The sequence below is a fragment of the Excalfactoria chinensis genome, chromosome 1, assembly GCF_039878825.1.
Source record: "Excalfactoria chinensis isolate bCotChi1 chromosome 1, bCotChi1.hap2, whole genome shotgun sequence".
NCBI lineage: Eukaryota > Metazoa > Chordata > Aves > Galliformes > Phasianidae > Excalfactoria > Excalfactoria chinensis.
Genome location: NC_092825.1, coordinates 11,081,867 through 11,106,730, shown reverse-complemented (window position 1 = coordinate 11,106,730; position 24,864 = coordinate 11,081,867). Strand labels below are relative to the sequence as shown.

Genomic DNA, 24,864 nt, shown 5'->3' with positions numbered 1-24,864 from the left:
TATGAATTGTTTGAAAGAAAGGAATACTGCATCTTTAATACTGCAATCAGATGTAAAACTGACACTTCAGATTAGCATAGGTCATTTGGGATTTACTTTACAATCCAGCAATCAAAATCACTTTACATCCACAGTACTGTGATGATGGTATTTCTGTAATTCCATTTGAAAATGCTTTTGGTTTCACTGTCAGTTCTTATAACCAACAAATCCATTTTGCCATGGTGAGTAACTCTTTCTGCAGTGATGAACAACATGAAATTATCTGAAGTTGGTCTGTTAATTTTTCTCTCCTTTCATTGATAGTAAATTCTTACTAAAAAAAAAATAATTAATAATAATAAAAATAAGTGATTGCATTCATTTAGTAATATGAAGTCTTTATCTTTTTCTAGCTCTTAATCTCTTGCTTGGGGTAGAAAAAGATGTAAGGAAAACAACAACTTGTTCTGTCTGGAAATTACTCAGAGAAATTATTTTCCTACAACCCAGTTGTTCACACTGTAGGTCAAGGACCAGTTTGATGCTAATACACAGTAATTAGTAACTTAGTCTATTAGGTACTAAGTGAAGGCAGGCATATCTTACTGAGGCAGAAACTGCTGAGCAGAGAGGCTGAGTGACATTGCAAACTGAGCACAAGGAAAATTTCAAACTAGAGCCCTTCACCCATACATTCACATTTCCATAATATATCAGATTACTATGTATTAAACACTATCATTGCATTATGCATTACACTGATTAGTTTCCAATTAAACATATTTTAAAGCACCATAAACAAGATGTGAAATTTTCTGGACTAAAGGTAAGCAAAAATAGAAAAAAATAACAGGTTTTTTTTGGGGGGGTGGGAGAGGAGGGAAGAAATTCTGTCTGAAAAAATGCTCCTAACAGTGACGTGAAAAATTTACTTCAATTTTTTAACTATGCAAACCTTCAGCCAACAAGCACCAAGTAGAAGATTCTGGTTTGGTGTAGGCCATGCCATAGACCCTCCCTGGCAATAAATGCATTCAGCTCCACACACCCGATTTTTTTAAAATGTCCTATGAGTATCAGAGTTAGAAAACTGTGATGACATTAGTACTTTTCTGCAAAAAATGGTATTTTCAAGGCTACACATTATTGATCTGTATAACGTTATGTGAAAAATCTTTCCTACTGCTGATACCTGGAATTGTACTTGCTCTGAATTTCTGCAGTGATATTTCAGAGGAAAGGCAGCCTAGGAATTCATATTAAAGTGCCTGGTGTGACCCTTAGTGAAGGCCATTCACGAGTTTCTATAAGAAAGCACTCTTATTCTGTAAAGGCCAATAACAAATTATGCTAATAGATTTACTATCTACAGACTGTTGTTGTTGGACTTCACTTTTTGGTTGCTTTCCAGTTTATCAGAAGAAAAAGGAATTACAGGACACAAGACAGATGGTAAATTTGAAAAGAGTTTGGGAAATTCATGATACCATGGTGAGGAGAGAAATTAATGTGGGAGATTTTGAAAGAAGGGATTTTTGTCCTTCTAAAGATGGAGCCGTAGTTGTCCAGAATTCACTTCTAATGAGAGCTTATCACTAGCTTATCTTGTTCTTCCTACTGGCATTTCTGTGTCATGTTGCCACTCCTGTGCTATAACACTGACTGAAAAAGAAATGTAACTATGAAGAAATGTTTCATTTTGCTGTTTTCTTTAGAGAGACATAAAGCGAAATTTATATTACACATTTTATTATGGGAAATTGCAGCATTATGATTCCCAGCAGCTTTGTGTCCCCTGTTTGAGTGATGTCTGCCAATGTAGGCCTCTGGACAAAGTCAGTTTTTGACTGCGTATTTACAATAGGCAGCATTCCATATAAGTAATAAGATAGATAAGGAAAATCTTTGAAGGCAAAAATGTTAAATTCAGGAAAGTAAGTTCTGCAGCACTCATTATAGCTGTAACAAGTGGTTCACGTGGACTCACAGTTTTTTATTTTAACATGACATTCCTGATGTGTCATGTTTGATTTTCCTCATGATAATGAGATATGATTATCCTCAGAGTCGGTGCTGTCACACTACAATTGTTTTCATAAGGAGAAAGAGGTTAAAGGATTTGTCTTTAAGACATCTAAATTGTATATTTGAATGGAAAAAAAAATGGAAAATAATCCAATTATTTGAACAGAAATTCTTCTCCATTTCTGAGTCTGGTGGTTAATGTTGACAGCAGAGAGCTGCATAGGTTCTCTTTAATGGGGAGAAGGAAAAAAAGCAGCAGAAAGGAGTGAGAAAGAAGTAAGAAAACAATTTCCCTTCTTTTACTTTCAGACAGCTATTTTTGAGTATGTGACTTCATCAATCTTGGGAAACACTTTATGCTCCTTTTTGGCTATTTTGAGCTGTTGAGCAGAGCTGATGGCAGGTGACAGCAGAGGAATGTGGCAGCTAACGGGTAAGAGCTGACAGGCAACAGCTAACAGGCGACAATTTTCCAAGGAGCTACAACTTACAAAATACTGTTGCACTCCACTTTTCTAATTATGCATCATTGATTCATCTCAGATCTATATTGCCAGAACAGCCTCTACAAAAGCATTTCAGGTTTTCTTGAAACTCATGTGTAATCATTAAAAATTCAAATCTTCCTATTGCACAGGGTCATGCAGGCCTTTTGTACACCTGGGGTAGAAAAACACTTCTGGAGAATGAAAATGATCTTCTTTTGTGTTGACTTCATGCTTGGAGACCCTTTTCTGCTATCAGTAGGTAGGGGTGAGAATATCTAGCGGCCAAAGCAAAAGCTTGTGTTAAGGCTCCTTGGCTCCACTTCTTGCTCAGTTTTGAGTCACATCACTTGTGCTCACACCACTACACCATGACACACAACGCACCCATCCCCTTGATGGGGAAGCAGGAGGCTTTGATGTGGTCCTGGTGAGTGCTGGCTGTGGCAAGATCCTCTGATAAATGGACCCATAGAAATTCAGAGCTATAGCAGTACAAAAGGGAACTGTTTAATAACATTGAAGGGAACCAAAATCAAGCACTACTCTTTCTGAGTTGTCCAGGTCATGACTGTGTGCTTTCTTGTGCTATTTTTAGGAGACAAATCTCTTCCTTTTCAGGTCTTACCAGGAGATAAGGCAAGCTTGCTTTGAGATAACAAGGACTTGCAAAAAATACCAAAGTAGCTGAACTTTTCCTGTGAGCTTAAAGACAACCAGCTTGACACAGCCACATGGCAGGAAACTAAGTGTGCATTATCTTGGAACTGCCTCCCATATACTCAATTTGGATGACAACTTCTTGACTCAGTAATGGATTTCCTGCTCTTTTTTTTTTTTTTTTTTCTTTCTTTCTTTTTTTTTTTTTTTTTTCTCTCACTTCAGGAAATGCCAGTGCTATGTAAAGAACTGAATTAAAACAAGACAACCAAACCAACCAACCAAACAAAACAAAACCAAACAAAAACAAAGGCATGACAAACTGAATTTGTGAATGTGCTAATGGCATTTATGAAACAAAAATGTCAGGGACATGAAAGATGCTTGGAAGCAGTTGTTTATGACCAAGGGATATGAATGAATGCAGAAGAGATCTGGTTGGGAACAGTGGAATCAAAGCAGAGAGGAAAGGTTTATAGGATGTGAGTCAGAAGAGAAGAGATTAAAGCTTTCAGGATTAACTAAGATCATGATACTTAGAAATCTGAGAGGAGCGGTTACTGCAGTCTTGCTTTCATCCCTCACTTTCTTGTTTTGGGCCTAGGATTTTCATGATTTTAATTCTTATTTTGGCTAGGTTTCCAGTTTCCATTTGCCTCTTGGACAGAACTCAAATGCCGTTATATCATTTAAATACAGGTTTTAACACAATTCCAACCTATGAATGATCCATTTTTTCCTCTGGCATAATGTGTGCTCCTGTACAAAATAGATTGCACCTATCAAAGACTAGAGTTCATGTTGGTCAAGGAAGCAACTCATAGAAGGCACCCATGAATGATAATGAATCACTTCACTTTTTCATTGAATGGTGCAATGCATCTTCTGGTATAGTGTGTCATTGTTTTAGGTTGTAAGCTAATCTTTGTCCTCAACATCAGGTCTGTATTCCCACAGTCCTATGAAGGGCAAACATTGACTGAGCCTATTTGCTTTCATTAATATTTATGGAAATGTTATAGGTAAGGAAATATTCATATTGAGGATCAATACCAAAGAAGGTGCAATATAAATATTTCATATATAAATACGACATATATAATTTTTTCTTAATTGTCTTTTGAATATATTTCTTTTGGTATAGGGAATCTGTACTTTTCCACTCTTGTCTTGGTGGCTTTAACCACAAAAGAGAGTTATGACCTTGTTGAATGGAAAGTTCGGATTTTTGCTTAAATGCTTCACATAGAGAAACTACCCACATCTGAAGCATGTATTTACAAGAGTTTTCCTTTCCTTAAAGCAATAAACAAAGACAGGAGTGTTTTCAGTAGAGAGGATTAAAACCCTTGCTGACTATGAAATACTTCACATCTTTAATTTCTCTTTATAGTTCCAAATCCCAGCACGATGTGGAATGGCCTTTCTGCTCTGGCAAATCTTTGTATTCTTTATATTTATATATAATCTATCTATCTATAAAATACACTGAAACAATTCATAATCAAAGATCAAGCAGTTTTTATAGGGATTCTGCTGTAAGTCCACAGACCCATACTTAGGGTAAAAAAAATACATAGTATTGTTGAAAAACGCCATTAGTTTATTTCAGCACTTAAACTTTGGAACTTCATCATAGGCACTTCTTGAAAGAATGAGAAAAAAAAAAAGAATTAAAAAGGAGGAAAAATCTGGACTATGAAAAGTGAATTTTTAGGAGACAATTTTTGTTCAAGGAAGTTCCCCTTACATGGATGCTTACATGGTGGTGGAAGATGGTGGCAGTTGCCATAGTGGCAAGCAATAGAGGAATGCAAGATGCAATTTAGACAATAGAGTTGGTGTAAAATGAACTCTTATTTTCCTGCACTGCTGAAGACTGAAAATACCAAATCCAAATAGGAGGTGCTGATGTTGTAACTGAAGTATTAAGGACAAGGTACTGAGAAACCCTGTCTTTGGGATAACAGCATATTTCCTTCGGAATACCATTTTGCACCTCCCAGATCATGGATTGTGATAGTTTAAGGCTCATTTAAAATAAACAGGTTTATTTAATGTGATGCAATATTTCATGTGTAATTAACAATGTAATTTGGGTTATCAGATAAAGTAATTTAGAAAATGAATTGAAAGGTGATGTGTACAAGTGAAAAGTGCTGTGAAGAAAGTCAGTCTTGAGAAAATGTTCTTTATGTGAAGGAATACATGAGTTTAACCTCTTCTTGTGGAAAATATGTGGTATATTACTTAAAAACAAAATTAAATCAAGATAGGCATCTTGATAGCTCAGTACTGTGTTACAACTATGAGTTTCTTTCTAATTATCAAAGACAATGTCATAACTTGTCATACTCATTTTTATAAGATGAAAGAAAGTGGAAGTTTCTTCTATAAACATTGATCTGAAAGCAAATGTAACATCTATATTAACAATTTCACATCCTCTTATTGGTTAATTGTAAAAAAAAAATAGCACATCAAAATAGAGTGGCATATATTCTGTTCACTAAGGACTTCAATCAAAATAAGGAGAACGGAAATATTAGGCAACAAAACTGTGAAAAAATCTTTAAAACCTAGGAAGATCTTGGAAAATATGGAAGTAAAGATTTTTTTAAATGCCCTATATTAATTGGGATTATAATTTCTTTAAATCATGAAAGTTCATTAAAGGAAATTGTGCCAGCAATGGCACATTCATACGAAAAAAATTAAAATATTAAATGGCCAGCAGGATGAACAGGATTTTCACTTACGCCTACTTTCATAAATAGCTCTTGATTTTTCATACAGCTCATATGGGTCAGGTTTCCGTGGATCAAAGGCCTCTGTTGAATCAGGAAATGAACTCCTGTGAAGAGTGGGTGGATAGGGAATATTCTGTGGCATAGCTGGAGCAGATAGGCTTGTCTGAGGGCTGCCTTGATTCTCCCATCGTTCCATCACCTGGAATAAAAACACACAGAGAATAAAGCTGTTTTGCAAAAACTCTGAGTGCCACAATCAGGCTAAAGACAGTAATTTCAGTAAAAGGTAAGGCATTCTGTAAATTATCAAATCCCTTCACTATCTTTTGAGAGGAAAGATGTGCATTGTACTGCTTTAAAATTACTTGGTTGAATATGACATTTTTCACTCTTGGGAAGGTGTGATCTTTCTCAGATAATACGATCCTGTGTGGATTAAGACCCAGCATTACCCTGCAGCATGTGGAATGTCTCTTACAGAATGCCCTGAGCTATCAGAAAGCACTCTGCTAAAGGCAAAATTTGTGTGTCTGTGAAGATAAAAACTATCAGATTCAGCAGAATACATAACTGAGGAGAGTGTTTAACAAAGAAGTGCCCAGGCTGGATTGCAACTGCATGATCTTGATATCATATCTTTTGAGAATGCATGAAGATGCCTGGCTGCAAAGGAGAAATAAATAGATTACTGTAACTGCAAACAAAATGTACAGCTTCATGTGAAGAATATATGACCCCCAAAGGCAAAATTATTAGAGCAGCTATTTGAGTAGCTAGTTCAATTATACAATACAGAACAAGGTGAGCATTTCTCTGATGCAGATTTTTTCACTACTTGTGGTTTCTTTCTTCTAACAAAAATTACACTGTTGTCCATTCAACCAAGTTCCCAAGCACAGAATAAGTTTTTCTGTTCTTCTAGACCAGACTCCTGTGAAAAGTACACTGGAGTATATTGTCTGTTCAGTACCTCAATCCAAGCTTTCTTCAAGACTGCCTTTATTGGTCTCAGAAGCACATCAGTCTAGTAGGGAGATAATCTGCACTGTGCAAAGAAAACTTAGGGATACTTGAGATTTCTATTTTTGAAGGAGCTGGCTACTAATTAAATTCCATTAGCAAATATGTTTGAAGAGGCTAAGTTAAACAAAACACAAATGTTTATCTCAGGCAATGAATAGACTTTGCCTGAAACCCTTGCTGAAGCAAAGGCTATCAAAGGCTCCACAATAGAGCCTCTTTCATGTAGTCCAGAATGAGTTAATTCTGCCAAAAATTACTCTCAGAAGCAATTGAACTGTAATTAACTATCACCAGCTTCTAGTATTCATCAGCAGTGCTTTATCAAAGATGACTGCAAGTGCACAGAAAGTCTGCTCGATAATTCGTGATTATCTTTCAACTCCAGTTCCTTGTTTTCAGAAGTTATTTGGCTCAGCAGGTGATATTTGCTCAAGCTTTTTCAACAGCTATTGTGCAGTCTAACAATGCTCGAGAGTCTTTGTGAAGAATGTGCCAAGTATCACTCTGCACATCCCAAAGTGGTCTGACACTGTTAACTTCATATTTTGAAAGACAATTTGGATACTGGCCATTTTCAGTTCTTGAGGACCTTATCATACTTCAAGCTACACTTCTGCCAGAGTTTTTGAGGAAAGTAGGGATGGTTCATCATAAGCTGAAGAAAAGGAAGGTGTTTCAGTAAATAACAGATGACTCACACACTTACATGTATTGGGTATAATATTTAAATGGAGAAAGGGAAGTATTAATGCTAACAATGAGGATACAGAATATTGTATTCAATTCTTATCAACATTATTAAAGAAAGAGACATTTATGGTGGGTAAAATTTAAAAGATGGTGTCTAGGATGTGATATGAGAGATGCTCGGGGTGAGTATGCCCTGTGCAATAAAATGGCATATACTTGAGTTATTGTTGAAATAACTTTGGTGCAGGAAGGCACTTAATGTACATTCAGGTATCTTTTGCAGAGCAATAAAAGCATCCTACACTGAATAAATTAGCCTGAGTGGCAACCCACATGAAAATCATAATAATACTTCTGATAGTGCCTCCAGCTCTAAAGGAATTACCTAAGATGTACATAAACATATACATGGAATATAATTATACTATGGAAGTGTAAACTCAAAGATTTCCAGAAACAAATCTGATTATGACCCTAATGTTTAAGCTGGGGTCAGTACTAATTCCTAATAGAATAATGGAGAAAAATATTTAGGATTTGCCTTCAGTAAGAAATATGAAAAAGAATAGAAGTCAATGAATCAAACTACCTATCATCACTGTGAAGTGGAAAGATGCGGAGCCCAGATTAGAAGTAAAAGTTTCCTAGTATTTAGGAGAATAGCAGAGTAATAGAACAAACACTTACCTCTTTCAAAATGTGAAACCGAATAAAATTAAAATATTTAAAGAAGATTTTAAAAAGAGAGAGGAAAACAATTATCTTTGATGAACAAACTTTTCCCTGGAGGAAGGACAATAAATGAGATCAATTCACAAAGTCCTACAGGGTTTCACACATCTAATTCTTGTTTGCTGATCTCCAAATCTCTACTGCTTTGTTATGAGTAATACTGCTAACAAAAGTTCCACATGTAGATAAAGTTAAGAGGAATTATGCCTCCAAAACTAATATCATTTAGTTAAATAGTCACATAAAGTTTGGCATCAAGAATCATCATAATGCTAACGTACAGAGAAGGCACTCTTGAAACTGAGTAAGCATGGTGTTGTGTGCAATGCAATGCACAAAATCTAAATTGGGTAATGGTTTGGTGGCATTGCTCAATTATAATTTGAGCTAATATTACTTTACATATATTGTATATGCACACTGTATACATAGAAATCACAGGATTTTTTTGTCAGCTCAGCTTAGTTTGGGATGCTGAGCATGCCGAGATGCACTGTACACCACCTTTGAGTCTCTGCCTTTTGGAAAGGAGATCATCTCTTCCAGTCAACAGCTTGTGGTCCCTTTTTCCTCTAAAGGAGCATCATGGTTACTTTTCCCCTCTACAGCCAGAGAGGTGAGGGGAAGTAGCAGTCACACAAGCAAAAAGAAGCCTGGTTTGGGGGCATCTCCTGTTTTTCTTTCCTACTATACACTTTCAGGGTTGTGCTGTGGTGTCAACAAGGTGCTGCCTCATTCTTTGAGTCCTGGTCTGCTTGAAAAACTATTGCATTAAAAACTGAAATACTCATGTCTCTAGATTCTGTTTATTGGCAATGCTACCTGACAATGAATCACTATACTGCTTATATATCAAAACAGTGCAGACAATTATCAACAACATATATGTATGTAAAAAGCATGTGCACTGACAGTATAGCTCTTCAGCTTTTCATCAAGATCCAAGCTCCCTATCTCATCATTATTTACCTGAGATTCAAAGTGGATTGTCTCAGACAGGCAGGAACTTTAAACTAGTGAAAATGGGCTAGCCCTTAGTTGACAGATTTAGTTTTGCAGGGGCCTACAAAATCCTGTTTATATGACCAAGAAGTAAGCTTATGGTGATACACTTATACTGATATATTGCATCTGTTCTATGACAACTTACATCAAGTATACCAAAAGTTGAATGCAGTTTGATGGAGTTGCATCAACTGACTAATTAATTGTTATTTGGATTTCTCAGACTACAAAAATCATTGTGGTTGCAATAAAACATGCCACTGTCCAATATGAATGGATGTGAAGTTGTGCAGTTTTAGCATTGAAACATCCTAACACAAAAATAATAAAGTCATAAAAAATTCACTCTAGACCTACTAATGTGAAAAAGAGTAAAAATTTCTCTCAAAATATCAAGCTCAATCCACTTGTAAACAGAAATCTGCATGTTTTCTACTCCAAAGTAAACTGAGACTGGCCTCAGTGGTGGTGCCTCCTGCTGCCTTCTCTTCCAGACTCTAATTTTTGGTTCCTTTCACCCATCATAAAGTTCTTTTCTCCAAACAGCACTTGGCAGACTCCAAGCGTACAGATCTTTGAGCTTATTAACAAGGCCACCTCTGATGCTGTGTCTCACCTAGAGTTGGGGTACTGCTGAGAGATGTCTCACGAGCTGGGAACAGGTGGGTTAGATGAAAGTCTACACAAATTTGCTTTGAATGATAGTCATCTTACGAACTCAATGTGTATAATTTTGAAAGGGAACTTACAGGCTTTGGAGTTTTCCATGGAGAAAAGAAACCTGAAATAAACAAAAAACAACATTAGCAGATTTTTCCAGCGCTTAAATGTTGGAGGCTGAGTGGTGTCTTTGCTCCCATTCTCATACATGTCTGCTGACAATGTCGACATATTAAAAATCTCTGTACACACACAGGAAGAAATTACAGTCCACAGGGGATAATTTCTAAGAAAAATACATGTGTATATATATATATGTGAACATATATATATATGCATGTGGAGCCATTGAGATCATTGCCATACTTTACAAACAGCATGGAAATTAAAAGAATTAAACAGAAAGACTTCCAATTTTCTTGGTGGACGTTGGACAAGACACCAAATGACCTGATAGTAATGTGCCAAATGCAATCACACCTTTAAGAAGAAGCAATTCAGAACATCATATTAAAAATAAATAAATAAATTGAATAGAGACTTTTTTAGAGGCAGTGCCTAGAGAATTAGGCAAGGCAGAGGAGTCTTGGGGGAGTCGTTTTTATCTCTTCTGGTATCGTTCTATTTCTTTTGCAATTGTTAGCAAGTGGTCACACATGTCCATCTCTTCTAAACAACTACTAACTTCCTTTGTTATCCACTGACTGATAGCTACTGTATTGCAGGATGGCTTAGGTTGGAAGAGACATCAAGGATCATCAAGTTACAACTCCTCCGCCACAGGCAGGGCCATCAACCTCCACATTTAATACTAGACCAGGCTGCCCAGGGCCCCATGAACCCAGACTTGAAGCTATTACTTCTACTGTACTTCTCCTTGAAGCTACTACTTGTACTGCAGCTTACAAACATTTAAAACTCCAGATATGTCACTTTTCATAAAAGGAGGTAATTTGAAATACTCATTGTAAACATTATTTGCATCTTATGCAGCACAATGTTCAAAAAAGTTAAACATACTAAGAATTAAATAAAATCAAGCATTTCAAAGGATATTGGTAAACATTTTCAAAAAAGCATATTTTCCACACAGCTTTCATAAAGAAAACCTCATTCTCATTTTAACAGCAGGTAAAAAAAGTCTGTGAGATTCCTAAGATTAAAAGCTCATGACAAGTAGTTGTGTCAGAAACGCAAATGTTGAAAGATCTAAACTGAGACCTCCCAGATGAAGGGTGCTCTTTCATTAAAAAAAATGAATTGATCTGTAAGTGTAGTAAGGACTTCATTATTTCATTTAATAAGGTGAATTTAGAAATACAATTAAAATCACAATGAAACTAGGGAAAGTATCTCTCTACAGATGAAAAACAAAATGAATTGTGTTTGTAAATAACATTTTATGCTCCCAGAATTCTGTGATAATTAGGTAATGAGTGCTTTGCAGACAAACACTAGCTGTTGTGTAACAAGTGACTCTTTTTAAACAATAAGCATTTTGTGAAAAGTGATCCTGGAAAGTTTTATGTTCACTGAATCTGCCATGTCTAGATTAGATAGAAACTTCTTTACTAAGGAGTAGACAGATTTCTTCCCATCTGCAAATTCAAGCTGAGAAAACAGGTATCCTGTATAGATCTGGCTTGTGGGCTACCACCAGAACCTGTGGTAGAAGCAAGTTTACCATCTTGGATGGCAGAAATTCAAAATTTTTCATACCTACTGTTCTGTACAGCTAATGAGACTGCAATTTAAAGCATGTTTTTCCCTTGAAAGCTAAAAATAAGACATGAAACTTGTAGGGATGTTTGCAGAAGGATGCCTCAAACCAACCTGCACTGATTTGGTGTTTGAGGAACATTTGTAGAAGTAGCTTTCCCTGCCCACTGGTACTGCTGCATGTCCCATAGCTTATCATCAGCAAAAAATTACTCCAGATCAGATTGAAACATTTTATTTATTTTCTCTTCTGTTTACTTGCTGTCTCTACCTAAAAATTTATGCTGCTGGACTTATCATATTTTTACTTGATAGTAAAAATTTCTGATAAGTATTTATAAACCAAATAATGACACACTGCAACATAAAATTGACAAGATTTACACTCAAAACAAAGAAAAGGCAATGTTTATTCACACAGCATGAAATTATATAAAGAGAACTAATGGGTCTAGTGTTCCACGGAGGTAAAAGATCCAAAGAGATTTAAAAAGAAGTATTGGATATCCATTTGTGCACAAAAGCACATCAGAAGGATAAAACCTCTAGAGGTAACCTACTTTGGAACTGATATTAAAATTAATTCTTTAGATTTCAATTCATACATTAAATCAAGGCCCCATGTAAGATGAGACAGTCAGGCACTTAAGCCAAACCCTGGGTGCTGGACACCAGCTCTAGTTCCATAATGTGCTTTCTATCTCACATATATTTCATGACAGTTTTATTTTTCCTCAAGTAGCATGTCTCCTCAGATGAACTGATCACTTTTTCCTAATCTAAACAAATGTGCCCTTTAGTCAATTTATTCAACATGACTCTGATTATGGATTTGAGCCATAAATGTCCAGAATTATAATTGATATATAAATAGATGTGGCTATTGCTGCTAATGAAAGAATTCAAGGGTGTAATGCATATGGAATACACTGCAAGCATAACAGAAACTTCACATGGAAGAGAATAAAAACAAAATGTACTTTTTTTTTGGAGTCTGCAAGCTCACTTCTAACTTTCACGTTTTAATGTTGTTCTACAGAACTACAGAACTGACTCCTGTATATGTTGAAAAATGAGGCTTGGAAGCTTATCTGAAGAACACATCATAATGATTTGCATACTTAACCGTGTTGGCCTTCTGCAGCCAGATATGCAGCTGGCAGTGAGAAGCAGTAGATTTGCACTTGGTTTGGCCTCGCTTCTCAGTATTGCTTTTTCCCTTGGTTCATTTTCTGCTGTGAGTTTTCTCCAAAAGAAATGGTGGGACCCTGTCTGGATGGCAGCACTTGGCAGATGGTCATCAATCCATTATTGATTTAGAGACAAGACTGAAAATTGTTGTCCAAAAAGTACAGCTTTCAATTTCTTAAGCATTCACACAGTACTAACATTACTCAGCCTTTTCAACAGCTTTCATTTAACTACACGTGCACACACAGGATAAGCTTTAATAACATCCTTAATCCATTTCCAAATTTCTACTCCTCTCTCCAGCTCCCAAACCTCTATAGTCCAACTTTATGGGATGCTTTCTAGGAAAAACAGAATAGCTGAGAACATTATATATAAATACACATATATACACACGTATAAACACATACAAAAACATACTCACATATACTTTAAAATTTGAAAGAACGAAAGTCAACTTAGAGCCACCTGAAAGTACTTAACACAACTGATTCTTCCCATTAGGGGTTTTCTGTCCACTTGTGTCTGACAGCCATTCCTTCTCACCATTGCTTTCTTGCATAAGCTGCAGCTCACTTTCCGAATTATCCCACATCAATTTATTTATTTAAAATGAAAGTTTAATTACACCCATCACCATGCAGTGAAATGTGATGTAATGTGCAACCATGTGACGATAAAACATGTAACTTCCCATACTTCTCCAAAGTTACTTTTCAGAAAATAATGAGTTATTTTTAAGTAAAGGCAAAGTAAACTACACTAAAATACAGTAGCAATTGGCTAGCACCTTTATAGAAATGTTCATTTCTTTTTAAATAAAGAAGTTGAGGAAGCAGAAATACGGTTTTTAAAAATCAGAATGACATTCCCTTGCAAAGCAGTGTGGAAATAATATTTCCGGCATTCAATTATTAATTACACTTACCACCTTTCAAACTGAGCTTCTCTGCAAATCAGAGCAAGAAACTGTTATTACTGTACTAAGAAACACCAGTAAAAGAAAACAGATATTTATAATGCTTTTCTGGGGAAAAAATAATATATATATATATATTTCTTTCCTCAGATCAAGGAAGATTCCAGTTTTAGGCTGCTGTACTTCTTCCTTCCTTTCTTTCTTTTTTTTATGAAACTCTTTTGTAAGAAAAAACAAATCACTTCACACTTGCTGTCTTTATTTTTTCCCATATACAAATTTAAGCACGCTTTATAATAAAATATGATTATGGACTTCATACATGCTTCATTTCCAATTCAGTGAGAATTCATTGCAGCAAAGTTTGGTTTCTTAAAAGACTCTTATCAGAGACAGTTTAGAATGTTTTGAAGATATAATCATGCCTTCATTTCTTTATTTCATTAAAAATACTGCATTTGGCATCAGTCCAAACATCAGCAATACAAAACAAACCTATGCTTATTAGTCTGCTGCCCTGTGCATGATTTTTGCTAACTTTTCATCTCCGTTTTCCTCCAACCACCAGACAAAGCAAGTTTCCTCATTACTTTGTATTGATTCCTGGAAAACTTGAGGCCTTGTTAAGTCACAAGTAACCAATGTGTCACCTAACCACAGGACATTTAAGGATGTTCGCCTCTGTGGCAGACATGTAATTAAACTGAAGCCTGTGAACACCTTGATTTCTGCAGCAATGGCATGCGGTAGTGCTGCAGAGAGGAACTTAGCAGTGTCAAAGATAAGACCTTTTCATCCAAAGCAGTATTCAGGTCACGTCATCTTCCCTCCACATCGCCTGTCTCGCTGATGATACAGTGAGAGTTTTGCCCATTAGCTTTCACTGGGCTTCTTGTACATTTTTTTTCCTTTGTGATTTTTCTTTGTGGCTTTTTTTTTTTTTTTTTTTTTTTTTTTTTTTGTGTGTGTGTGTGTGTGTGCGGTTTTTTTGGGGGTGTGTGCTAAAAGCTTTGCTGCATATGGCTTCCTGAACCAAGCTGTCCCAAGCACCACACAGACCTTTCTCATATAGTTGTTTGTAAGTCAATGAACAGATGGCTGATGAGCACTCCCAGAGCATTAACTTACTCCACCGACATCTTATCAAAGTCCTTGTGACAACACTTCAGCAAAAGTTTTCCTTCCTAGAAAAGTTTCTGTATAAATTTACTGTCAGGAGATTTTTTGTCCATGCTTTTTTTTTTTTTTTTTTTTTTTTTTTTTTTTTTTTTTTTTTTTAATGAGACTGGTGAGAGGTCTATCAGTTGCCTACACTGGGCCTTAATTGCAGAGGTTCCAAGATCCCATTATTTTTAAACAGGTATGACTCCTCTGAGAGCTGCGGCTCCTGGTACACACGTTTAGCAGGATGCAAGGAACCATTTCTTGTCATTCATGTGACATCTGACCCCTCCTCTTCTATGTTTATATTTACTTGATCTGTGCTTGGTACGTGTGGATTAGATGCACAGAACTCAAGCTACAATTGGGCTCACTTCTTAAGATGCTGAATATATTCAGACTAATATTAAAAATACCCCCTCCCCCCAAAAAAAAAAAACCAACAAAACTGCTGGGAGAGAAAATGGGTTTCTCGTGAACATAAATCAAAGACATAACATTAATGCAAGTATTCAAATATTTTTCCCTATACAGGTAAACAAACCCTATCAAGGATAACAAGTACATTCACTTAACTTGTACACTATCATAAACAAAACCTAAAAAAACCCAATAACTTAAAATAGTTAGAAATTATGAACACAAGTATGTGTTTGAAATGATCATGTCATAATTAAAACATCAGATGATGTATAAGGAAGGGCAATTAGTGGCTCAGGTTCTAATAAAAACAATCATTCTTACATTTTCTTTTTTTTCAAAGGTTTGTCTTTTTTGAATGGCTTTAAGTATCAGTCTTTCACTCAAGTAATGAGAGAAAAAATATTTACCTTGAAATAAAGGGTAGGTGTAAGAACATAGGGAGCTCTAGCTCTTCAAGCATAGTTAGCTAGTCCTGTTGTCAGATGTACCTCAGAGTGATGGTGCAATGCTCTGGAGGATCCATTTGGTCTTTGATCAGAGTTTGGCTGTGGATGCAGTGAGTCAAAAATCAACACAGCCCACACTGGGGTGGGGATATTAACAAGGCATCAGGTTTGACTGTGCACTCAGTGCTATATATGGCTAAATCTACAGACTTCTGACAGCAGATAGCTTCCCCCTGCAGTGGCCTACATACTGGTAGCATAGCACATAACTGATGTAGCACTGTGCTACACTGAGGCAGAGGCTGGCCACAACCACCAATTATAGCAAATGCAGGTCCAGATTAATAAAACTGTGAAATACAACTGCTTTCTTTAGTGCCATTTACATATGTCCAGATGTCATCAATCACCTTTGCCTAAAAGAGACTCACAGTGATAGAAACTGATCACAAGTCCATGTGTGGCAGCACTAATAGAAATAGTGCTCCAACTGAAATCAGAAGCTTTACACTCTCTTTGGCCTGTTACACTCATGAAAAGTGGCTCTGAAGAATGAACATGTTTTCCAACCACAGAGAATCACTCTGTCAAGGTGCAAGGAAAAGAGCAAACACAGTCCACATTAAGTTCAGCTGAGTCTTTAGAACTCATCAGGGTAGCTCCTTCTCTGGCTCATGTCCAGGTAATGCGAGTACAGTACCATATTTCATCTTTTCAAGCTTCCACATTTTTTAATGAGTAGCACAAAGTGTAAGACAGCGAGGTTTATCAGAAATGATGTGGAAGCAGAGGAGAGTTGTGGGAAATTAAACTGGATCTCATCTCACGGAGATCCAGAACTGATACAAAAACTTAATTGACTGTGAGACCAGATACTAAATCAATAATCACCTTCTTATACATAACGAACACTTTCTGTGCTGTTCAGAAAACTTCACTGACCTTGCCATTTCAAGCAAAAATTTCTTGATAATATTCAGTTCATCACAAATAATTAGAGAAAGGATAGCTATTCATGTATAGTAGAAGTGCTTGCTGTTCAAGCCCTGACCCTCGCTGGTCACCTGCATGTATGAGAATTTCCTTTAAAACACACCAGAGGATCTCAAGCTACCATTAAGTTTTTGTTTTCATGAATAGCAAAGAGTCTTTGTTAGCAAGAATGCAGCCATCAGAAAAGGTCAGCAGCTGGCATAGTAATGAGTTAATTTACATTCTAATGGACATACATCTATTTACTTTGCTTGTCTCATGCAGCTCTGTGAATTGCTTATCGGTCAGAGACTTAAAACAATTTCTGGAACTAAAAAGCCCCAATAGACCAAATATTGTCTCCTGATTAATCTGGAAGTGAAGCAGAGAATTTCTTTTATAGCTGAAATACCAAAGAGGCAAATGCAACAGCCAGTGAGGGTATTTGATGCTCAAGTTTACCAGAGGTAGGAAAAAGAATAAAAATTTACAACAGTTTCTGGAAATGAGAAGTATATATTTGTAACAAGCATCTTTTTATGTGGTCAGCAAGAACTGATTACTTTCCACATATGATATTTTAAAGTAAACACAGAATGTCACATTAGGCAATACGACTGTAAGAACTTTTCTGGTGCTTACTCTAAGAGCAGTGTACACAGTTATAGATTTGTTTCCTTGTTGATAGCAAACCACATTGTCTGAAGGGCAGCTATGCCTCAGAATAAAGAAGATGTTGCTACAGTACAATTCAGAACAGATTTTACTGGGACAACTTAACCTGAAGTGGAAAAAGACATTTTACAGAACAGAAGGAAACCTCTGTCTCTTGCATTTTATTAAAGAAGATTCCACTAAAAGTTCAAATCCCTTTATCCATTTTCTTCTTTGTGGTTTGCAACTGTAATTAGCACTGGATGAAGTGTTATTTTTCTCACTGAAGTGTATGTAAATACTACCCCAGTTAGCTAAAGTCTACATTCTTTGGTACTAACACAAGAAGTCTTCAGAAAGAGATCTCAGAAGTTTGCTTGCAGGTTGTATACTATCCTGACATCTTGAAAAGGTCAAGAGGATGTTTCTGTACATACAAGCAAAAGAACCTTTTGCTTGGCAGAAGGAAATTTCCCCTGAAGTGTCTCCAGTTTTGCTATGGTGTGTACTCCAATGACTGCTGCCAAAACCTATTCCAAGTTCATGTATCCAAGCCGGGCTAAGGATTACAGTTCCTGCCATACTGTTCTAATACTGCATAAGCTAACAATGCAAATAATGCCCTTTCTTGAGCAAACATATTGTGGCAAGTAGCTATCTTTGAGCAGAGAAAGGTGAAATGATTTGTATATGACACATATGCTGTATCAGCAAGATAATTTAGAATATAAATTGCATCTACTGAATCTTGGCAGCTTCTATATTGGACTGTGAGTTGTGAGTTTTGCCATTCCCCTAAAGACTCTACCTACTTGCTACGAACAAGTCTGACAGTTCAGCCTGACTTTACCAGAAGCTAATTTAAGCTGTAAAACTAACTTTTCAGGAATAATGCACTGTATTTTCAGAGCTCTCTTGACAGTCAGAAACTTTGTCTAACTACACCACTGTTTTTGCTCCTATATGTGTTTATAATCTCCTTCTATTTAAGCTTTTACACTTTCTAAGCACATTGGAGAAAATTCAGTTTACATCATGGCCTGTCACTTTGATGAACATGTTCACAATATTTTCCATTAAAATGCAGGTAGAGAATAAGGTCTTTGTACTGAGTCCTAAAGGCCTTTTTTCCTGAAAATGCACTCACAAAAAGTCTTCAGCAATTGTTGGGAAAAAAAAATAAAAGAAAATAAAAGAAAGAACAAATCACTTTTAAAGCCATTCATTTGCTTGTGTGTGAGTTTCACACTAAGATATGGACACAAAGGAGTCAGAAGATATTCAGTTGTTAAGATCAACAGTTCCTGCTCAGTTCACTGCATCCAGTGAGTTTTCTCCCAAATGACTCCCCAGTTCCACAGATTCCTGTTCCCAAATTTCCACATACTTGTGTACCTTATTGCCAAGGCTTCCATGTCCTAACTTGAAAACCAGCTGATCTTGAAAAAGAGACCAGAAAACTCCCTAAAATAAATAACAGAAATAAATGTACAGAAACACCCTTGGTCTCCATCACTAAATAGTCACGAGAACAGAAAGCCAGCACAACGAAAATAAACCATGCAACTGAGGCTGGACATTCAAGAACCAAGTTTAGGAAGCTTTCAGCTAACTGAAGTGGCAGCAACACAATGAACTGAAAAACTGTATTTTGCTGATTGTGCTGAAGAGTTTTCCAAATATTATCTCAATGTCTTTTGGGGTTGCAATATGTATCCCTGTGGTATTGCCAGTTGTGACAAAGAACAGGGCAGCATTCAGTTATTTTATGCAGTCTAATGAAGACCACATCAGCTATATTGGACACAAAATTAGGCTAGAGTAGAGTAGAACAGAACAGAATACAATACAATACAATAACTTCAGGTGGAAATGATATTCAAATATCATCTAGCCTGGCTTTCTGACCTCTTCATAGATACCCAAAAGTTAAAGCATATTTTTAAGAGTATTATCCAAATGCCTCTCTATGATAGGCACGGGGCATCAAGCAGTCTCTACAAAGCTTGTTCCAGTGTCTGACCACCCTTCCAGTAAAGAAATTTTTCACAATGTCTGGACCTTAGCCTGGACCTTCTCTGGTACAACTTTGTGCCATTTGCTTGTGTTTAAAAACTGATCTGCAGACACCTAAATTTCAGTGTTGAAGCTTGTGAATTTGAAACTTAGATACACAATCATAGCTCTAGAAGTGTAGGTCTAGTACCATGTGTGCTCTACCTGATGCTACTCAGAAATCTGTACTGGATTGGCAAGTGTGACACAGTATCAATTAGAGAATTCGGAGCTTTGGCTATTAACCTGGATAATCTCACTCACTCTGCTGTTACAGTAAAGTTTATGATAGCCCAGTGTACCTCAGATGGTCCTAAATGTCTGCTAATGAGCTCAGAATTGAGCTCAGAGTTCCAGTCCTGATATTGCTGAGGTTTGGGAGCATTAGAGAAACGTTCATCATAAAGGAACAAATACATTAAATTACGTACTCTGAAAGACCTTGCTAGTTTCATCTGACTGCCTTTCCGAAGTGCTGTTATCAAATTACACTGTAGTAACTTCAGAATTTTGTGTTTAATATGGATTAAGCTGTCACCATGGTTCTGAATTTTGTTGACTCGCCTTTGAAATCTCTTCTGTGACAATGTGAAGTGTCAGGAGCCCAGGTGTGTTAACTAATTGGCTCATTTTCAGACCACATGGCAAAATGACAAACGCATGATGGCAATGTAATGAAAAGGTAATCTTACTGCTTGGGTGCAGTGGTGGAAATTGAAATAAGCAAGAGAATGCTTATTTGATGCTTTGTATCCAGATTTGATTAAAACTAATAATTGCTTCACAGTTTCTATCTCCTTCACACTGGTTTGATAGACCAGTTCATTCATAGTTACTGAGATTCAGGTAAAACAGAAAGGCTGGCAGATAGTGGGAGACTGAAAGACAAAAATAATGATAGAATGAAAACTAATCACAAGATTATTATTTTCTTATGATTGAGTTTCAGCTATGAAGGAATGTCATTTAGTGTAGGAAAGTGGAATATTTGTCAGGGGTTGTTAGTAGATGTACAAAGTGCAAGTATTTGTCTAAATGAGTAAGAAAACTGCAGAGAAAAATGCATTTCTAAATGTTCAGTTCTCTGATTGAACTTCCAGGTAATTTACCTGGCTTAGAGCTGCTGAAGATTTTATATTGCCAACAAATATACATACTTAGTAGAGAGAAATCTCTTTGCTTTCATGTCCACAGAGTCAAGCAGTAATTCTCAGCATTTGACTTACTTATGAAGTACAAAGCTGAATTTAGTAAAAGCTTTGCACTGATTGAAATCATATTGGTGAAACGATGTGAAGTTCAGATTTAGTATAAGATCATGGGAGTCAAAGAAAAACTGGAGAGACAGAAATTATAATTGATGGACATGATACTATTGCAGTACAGAATACAAATGAGCATAAAGCATAATACATTGACCAAGATGATAAAGTTTGCAAAAAAACAACAACAAACAAAGAGAAATGTCTACTGTTTTGAATCCCTGTGGCTTCAGAGACAAGCAATTAGCATAAACAAGGGCTGTGTCCTTAACTCTAATGAGTGCTGCAGTATTGATGTGTTTTATATGGTATTTAGATTATGTGCTGATCACATGTAGTCCTGTGTAGTTCTTTTAAAACTTAATGAACAGAACATTAAAAATGATGTTGATAAAGGATCCTGACAAGATGGGAAGTGCTAAGTAATAAAAGAATGCATTACATGGAAATGGAAGAAAGCTTTAAGTAATTTTTTGTTCATTGTGACAGTACTCTGTCTCTCAGAGGAACATAAACTGATTCCAGACAGTTGGGATTTAGACGGCATGTCTAACATAATGGAAATAACACTTCAATGCTGAGAAAATTGGAACAGTGCATAAACATGACAAGCTAAACAGAGAAGATTATGGTGCTGACAACCGTGAAGCACCTTGTGGTCTCTGCAGCTGGCCTAGTCTCCAGAATTATCAAATTTGGAAAGAATAGAGTACATATCGTGTGCGTCCTCTCTTTTTCAGAACTGTAACTTACTGTATAAGAAAGCAAACTAAGATACTCTTGGTTACTGCTTTTTTATTCCGTAAAAATTTTTAGAAGATCTTGGAACTAATCTTGGTAGGATGACTTTCAATAATATTTCACAGGCCAAAGGAACCCTGTTCTAATCCTACTGTAATTCCAACAAAAGTAAACAACCAAGTATTCAGAATTCATGTCCCAGTTTCAACTGGGGTAGAGTTAATTTGCTTCACAGTGGCTGATACAATTGTATGTTTTGGTTTCAGGAGAAAAACAATGCTTTTATCTTAACCCATGAGTTTTACTTTTTTCCTGATTCACTCCCCCATTCCAATGCGAAATGGGGAATGTCCGTATGGCTGCCTTTGTGGTGCTGAGCTGCCTGCCAGGTTAAACCATCACAATAATTCAGAAATTGTTGATGCAGTTTTAAAATATTAATACAAGATACAGAGCACCAAAAGATAAAAATCAGATCTTTCACTGAATATGAATAATTCCTCTTAATCCAGTAAAAATTTACTATCAACAACTAAAAAACCCAATGTCCAAGTAGTTATCACTCCTTGAGTAAAAGTGGGTACATGTGTGTACAAACACAACTCATGAATTTATAATTCATCCCTTTGCTACTTATGAACAAGTCAGAAACACAACCGAATTGCAACTTCTACACTAGCACTCTGCAATAGATGTATTTTGATTTAGTGCACAAACGATATATCTTGTTATACCGCAGTACTTTATTTCCCTACAGGCAATCAGACAATACAGGAAAAATCATGTGAATACTTTAGAATTGACACATATTATCTAGAGACCACACTCAATCCTCCACCTGCAAACTTTCACAGATATTATTTTTATTTCCTGAAGTTATTGGGTCTAATTTAAAATAGTTTTTTTTTTTAATTATTATTATTATTATTATTATTATTTTTTTAGTAGAGTAATCCAGAACTGAATGTTTTCTTATGTACTACACTGCATTTTGAAACACAACACTGGTAGATATAGATATCAAAAAGGGAAGGTTTTGGAGAAGATGTAGCATCATATTTCCATTTGGAATTCCATTCCTGACTTTGGATTTACAATGGTGCATGTTATCTTTGTATTTTATCATTGTAAAGTGTAAAACAGATATAACAATACTTTCCCTTTTTGTAAAAATATCTGTAAACCCAACAATTTCTGTGTAATTCTGCCTTTTGTTTTTACTAACTCAAAGTAAAGCAGGCACAGAAATGATGCTGGAGTTACTGTTCAGGGAGAGAAGCGTCATCATTCCTTAGGTCCTGCATTCAAAACTTTGCAATACACAGAATACTTTGGAAGCTGTAGAAGAAATTCTCATTTTGTGACTATGTATCTGGCTTGGATTTGGTACTTCCCACCTGAGCTGGAATACCAAGCTAGCCAAAGCTTTGAGCTAGATCTGCCTGGACTTCCTTTCATAGGCAGCTTCAAAGTTTTTACATATATGTACTATAAAAACCAAACTAGGCAAGCCAAGCAAACAAACAAACAAATGCAAAACCCACAAAAAATACCAGTCCTCATTATAAAATTATTCATATATATAACTTTTCAAATAAAAAAAAATATTACAGAATCACAGACTAAATGAGGTTTGAAGGGACCACTAGCTCTGCCCTGTTTGCACCCTCAAGTATTCATTCAAGGAATTATGAACACTGATGAGATTCCCCCTTGAACCTCCTCTTCTCTGGGCTGAACAGTCCCAGCTCCCTCAGCACCCCCCCCCTCACAGAGGTGCTCCAGTCATGGCCCTTTGTTGGACTTTCTCTAGTATGTCCATAGCTCTCCTATACTGACAGGCCCAGAACTCCAGTTGTGGTCTCACCAACTTGAGCAGAGGAGAAGCATCATCTTCACAACATGCTGCCAACACTCAGTTTAATGCAGCCCAGGATATCATTAACCTTTGTTGTGGATAGATGGTTTTCAATCATAGAACAATCACAGAATGGCTTACAGGCTTAGAAGGGTCCTTAAAGATCACCTAGTTCAAACACTTGCCATGGGCAGTGTTGCCTCCCACCAGCTCAAGCTGCCCAAGATCCCATCCAAACCAGCCTTGAGCACCTCCAGAAATCCCCCATCTACAGCTTCCCTGGGCAGCACTACCTGTGCCTCACCACCCTGCAAGTAAGCAATGCCTTCTGAACATCTAAATTAAACCACATCTAAGGATTCTGCTCCAAACAGGAAGTTTCTGGATTAGACTGCACATCTCCATATTTTTCCCAGAGCACTCTTCCATTTGGTTATAGACACTAGCACTGTGTCTCCCTGAGGAGGACTCCAGGGAAGAGGTTCTTTGCCTCAGGATCTGCCTTAACTGCAGGAGGACCCACTTCACCCAGGTAACCCTCAAAGGAAGGAATGCAATGTGAGTATTTGGAAGAAAGGCATAGTTACTGTCCATCACACCTCACTCTCTGCTTCTCAGAGAATATGGCTGTAGTACTACTTCAAGTAAATAGACTGGCCTAGCTTAGACTAGAATGGAATAGACTAGTTCAGGTGGAAGACATCTTCAAGGATCATCTAGTCCAAACAGATTGTGTTAACCACAAATTTCTTTAAAGCACTTTCATAGCTAAAAGATACTAGTATGCAAAGGGTTGCAGGTCAGGGTTGTGCCTTGCAACTGGTTAAAAAAAAGCATGCCACCCTAGAACATGACTCCTTAGATAGCTGCTTGTATGACCTAGAAAATGCAATCTCTGAATCCCTTACTCTTCACTATCTGGTTTGTATCCTTTCAGCTTTGTTTTAGAGCATTTTTTTACAAGCCATGTCCTCTTACCATTTCTAAAAGCTTTCAATGAACAAGTGCCTGCATGACAGCTCACAGGAAATGAATTCTGAGATAACATGCTTAATTGTTGGCACGGGAAATGACACACACTGTAGGAGCTGGATACAAAGGAAACATCTTTACAACTACCTTGCATGTGGATGACTGAATCAGCCAGTACTTTTGCTAATAAATAATAATATGGAAAAATGCTAATGGAATCCCAAATTTCAGGTCATTACTGACAGTAGCAGAAATCAGTTAGACACAGGACTTCTACAAGAGACTTGACCTTTGCACACTGTAAAGAAGAGTCATGTAATAATGTTGAAGTAAATGTGGGAAATGTAAATAAAGACAGGAAAATAAATAGGAATTTACAAAGCAGAGAAAACTGACCTGGAACAGCATCTCATTGATTTGGTTATAAATAGTTCACTAATGGCAGCTTACTGAGAAAAATACATAAACAAATTAATTTT

General features: G+C 36.6%; 1 protein-coding gene across 5 annotated transcripts in view; it reads right to left on the bottom strand.

Annotated features, from left to right (window-relative positions):
* MAGI2 (membrane associated guanylate kinase, WW and PDZ domain containing 2) overlaps positions 1-24,864 on the bottom strand; it is a 694,208-nt gene that overhangs the window by 81,735 nt on the left and 587,609 nt on the right. For 4 of the 5 annotated variants that reach the window (XM_072333162.1, XM_072333185.1, XM_072333169.1 and 1 more), the window contains exons 11-12: positions 10,102-10,133; positions 5,912-6,101 (exon numbers count right to left, since the gene is read on the bottom strand). In XM_072333162.1, coding sequence (XP_072189263.1) covers positions 5,912-6,101; positions 10,102-10,133 — 222 coding nt within the window. The remainder of the gene's footprint in view (positions 1-5,911; positions 6,102-10,101; positions 10,134-24,864) is intronic. The other variant, XM_072333177.1, reaches the window with a different exon arrangement.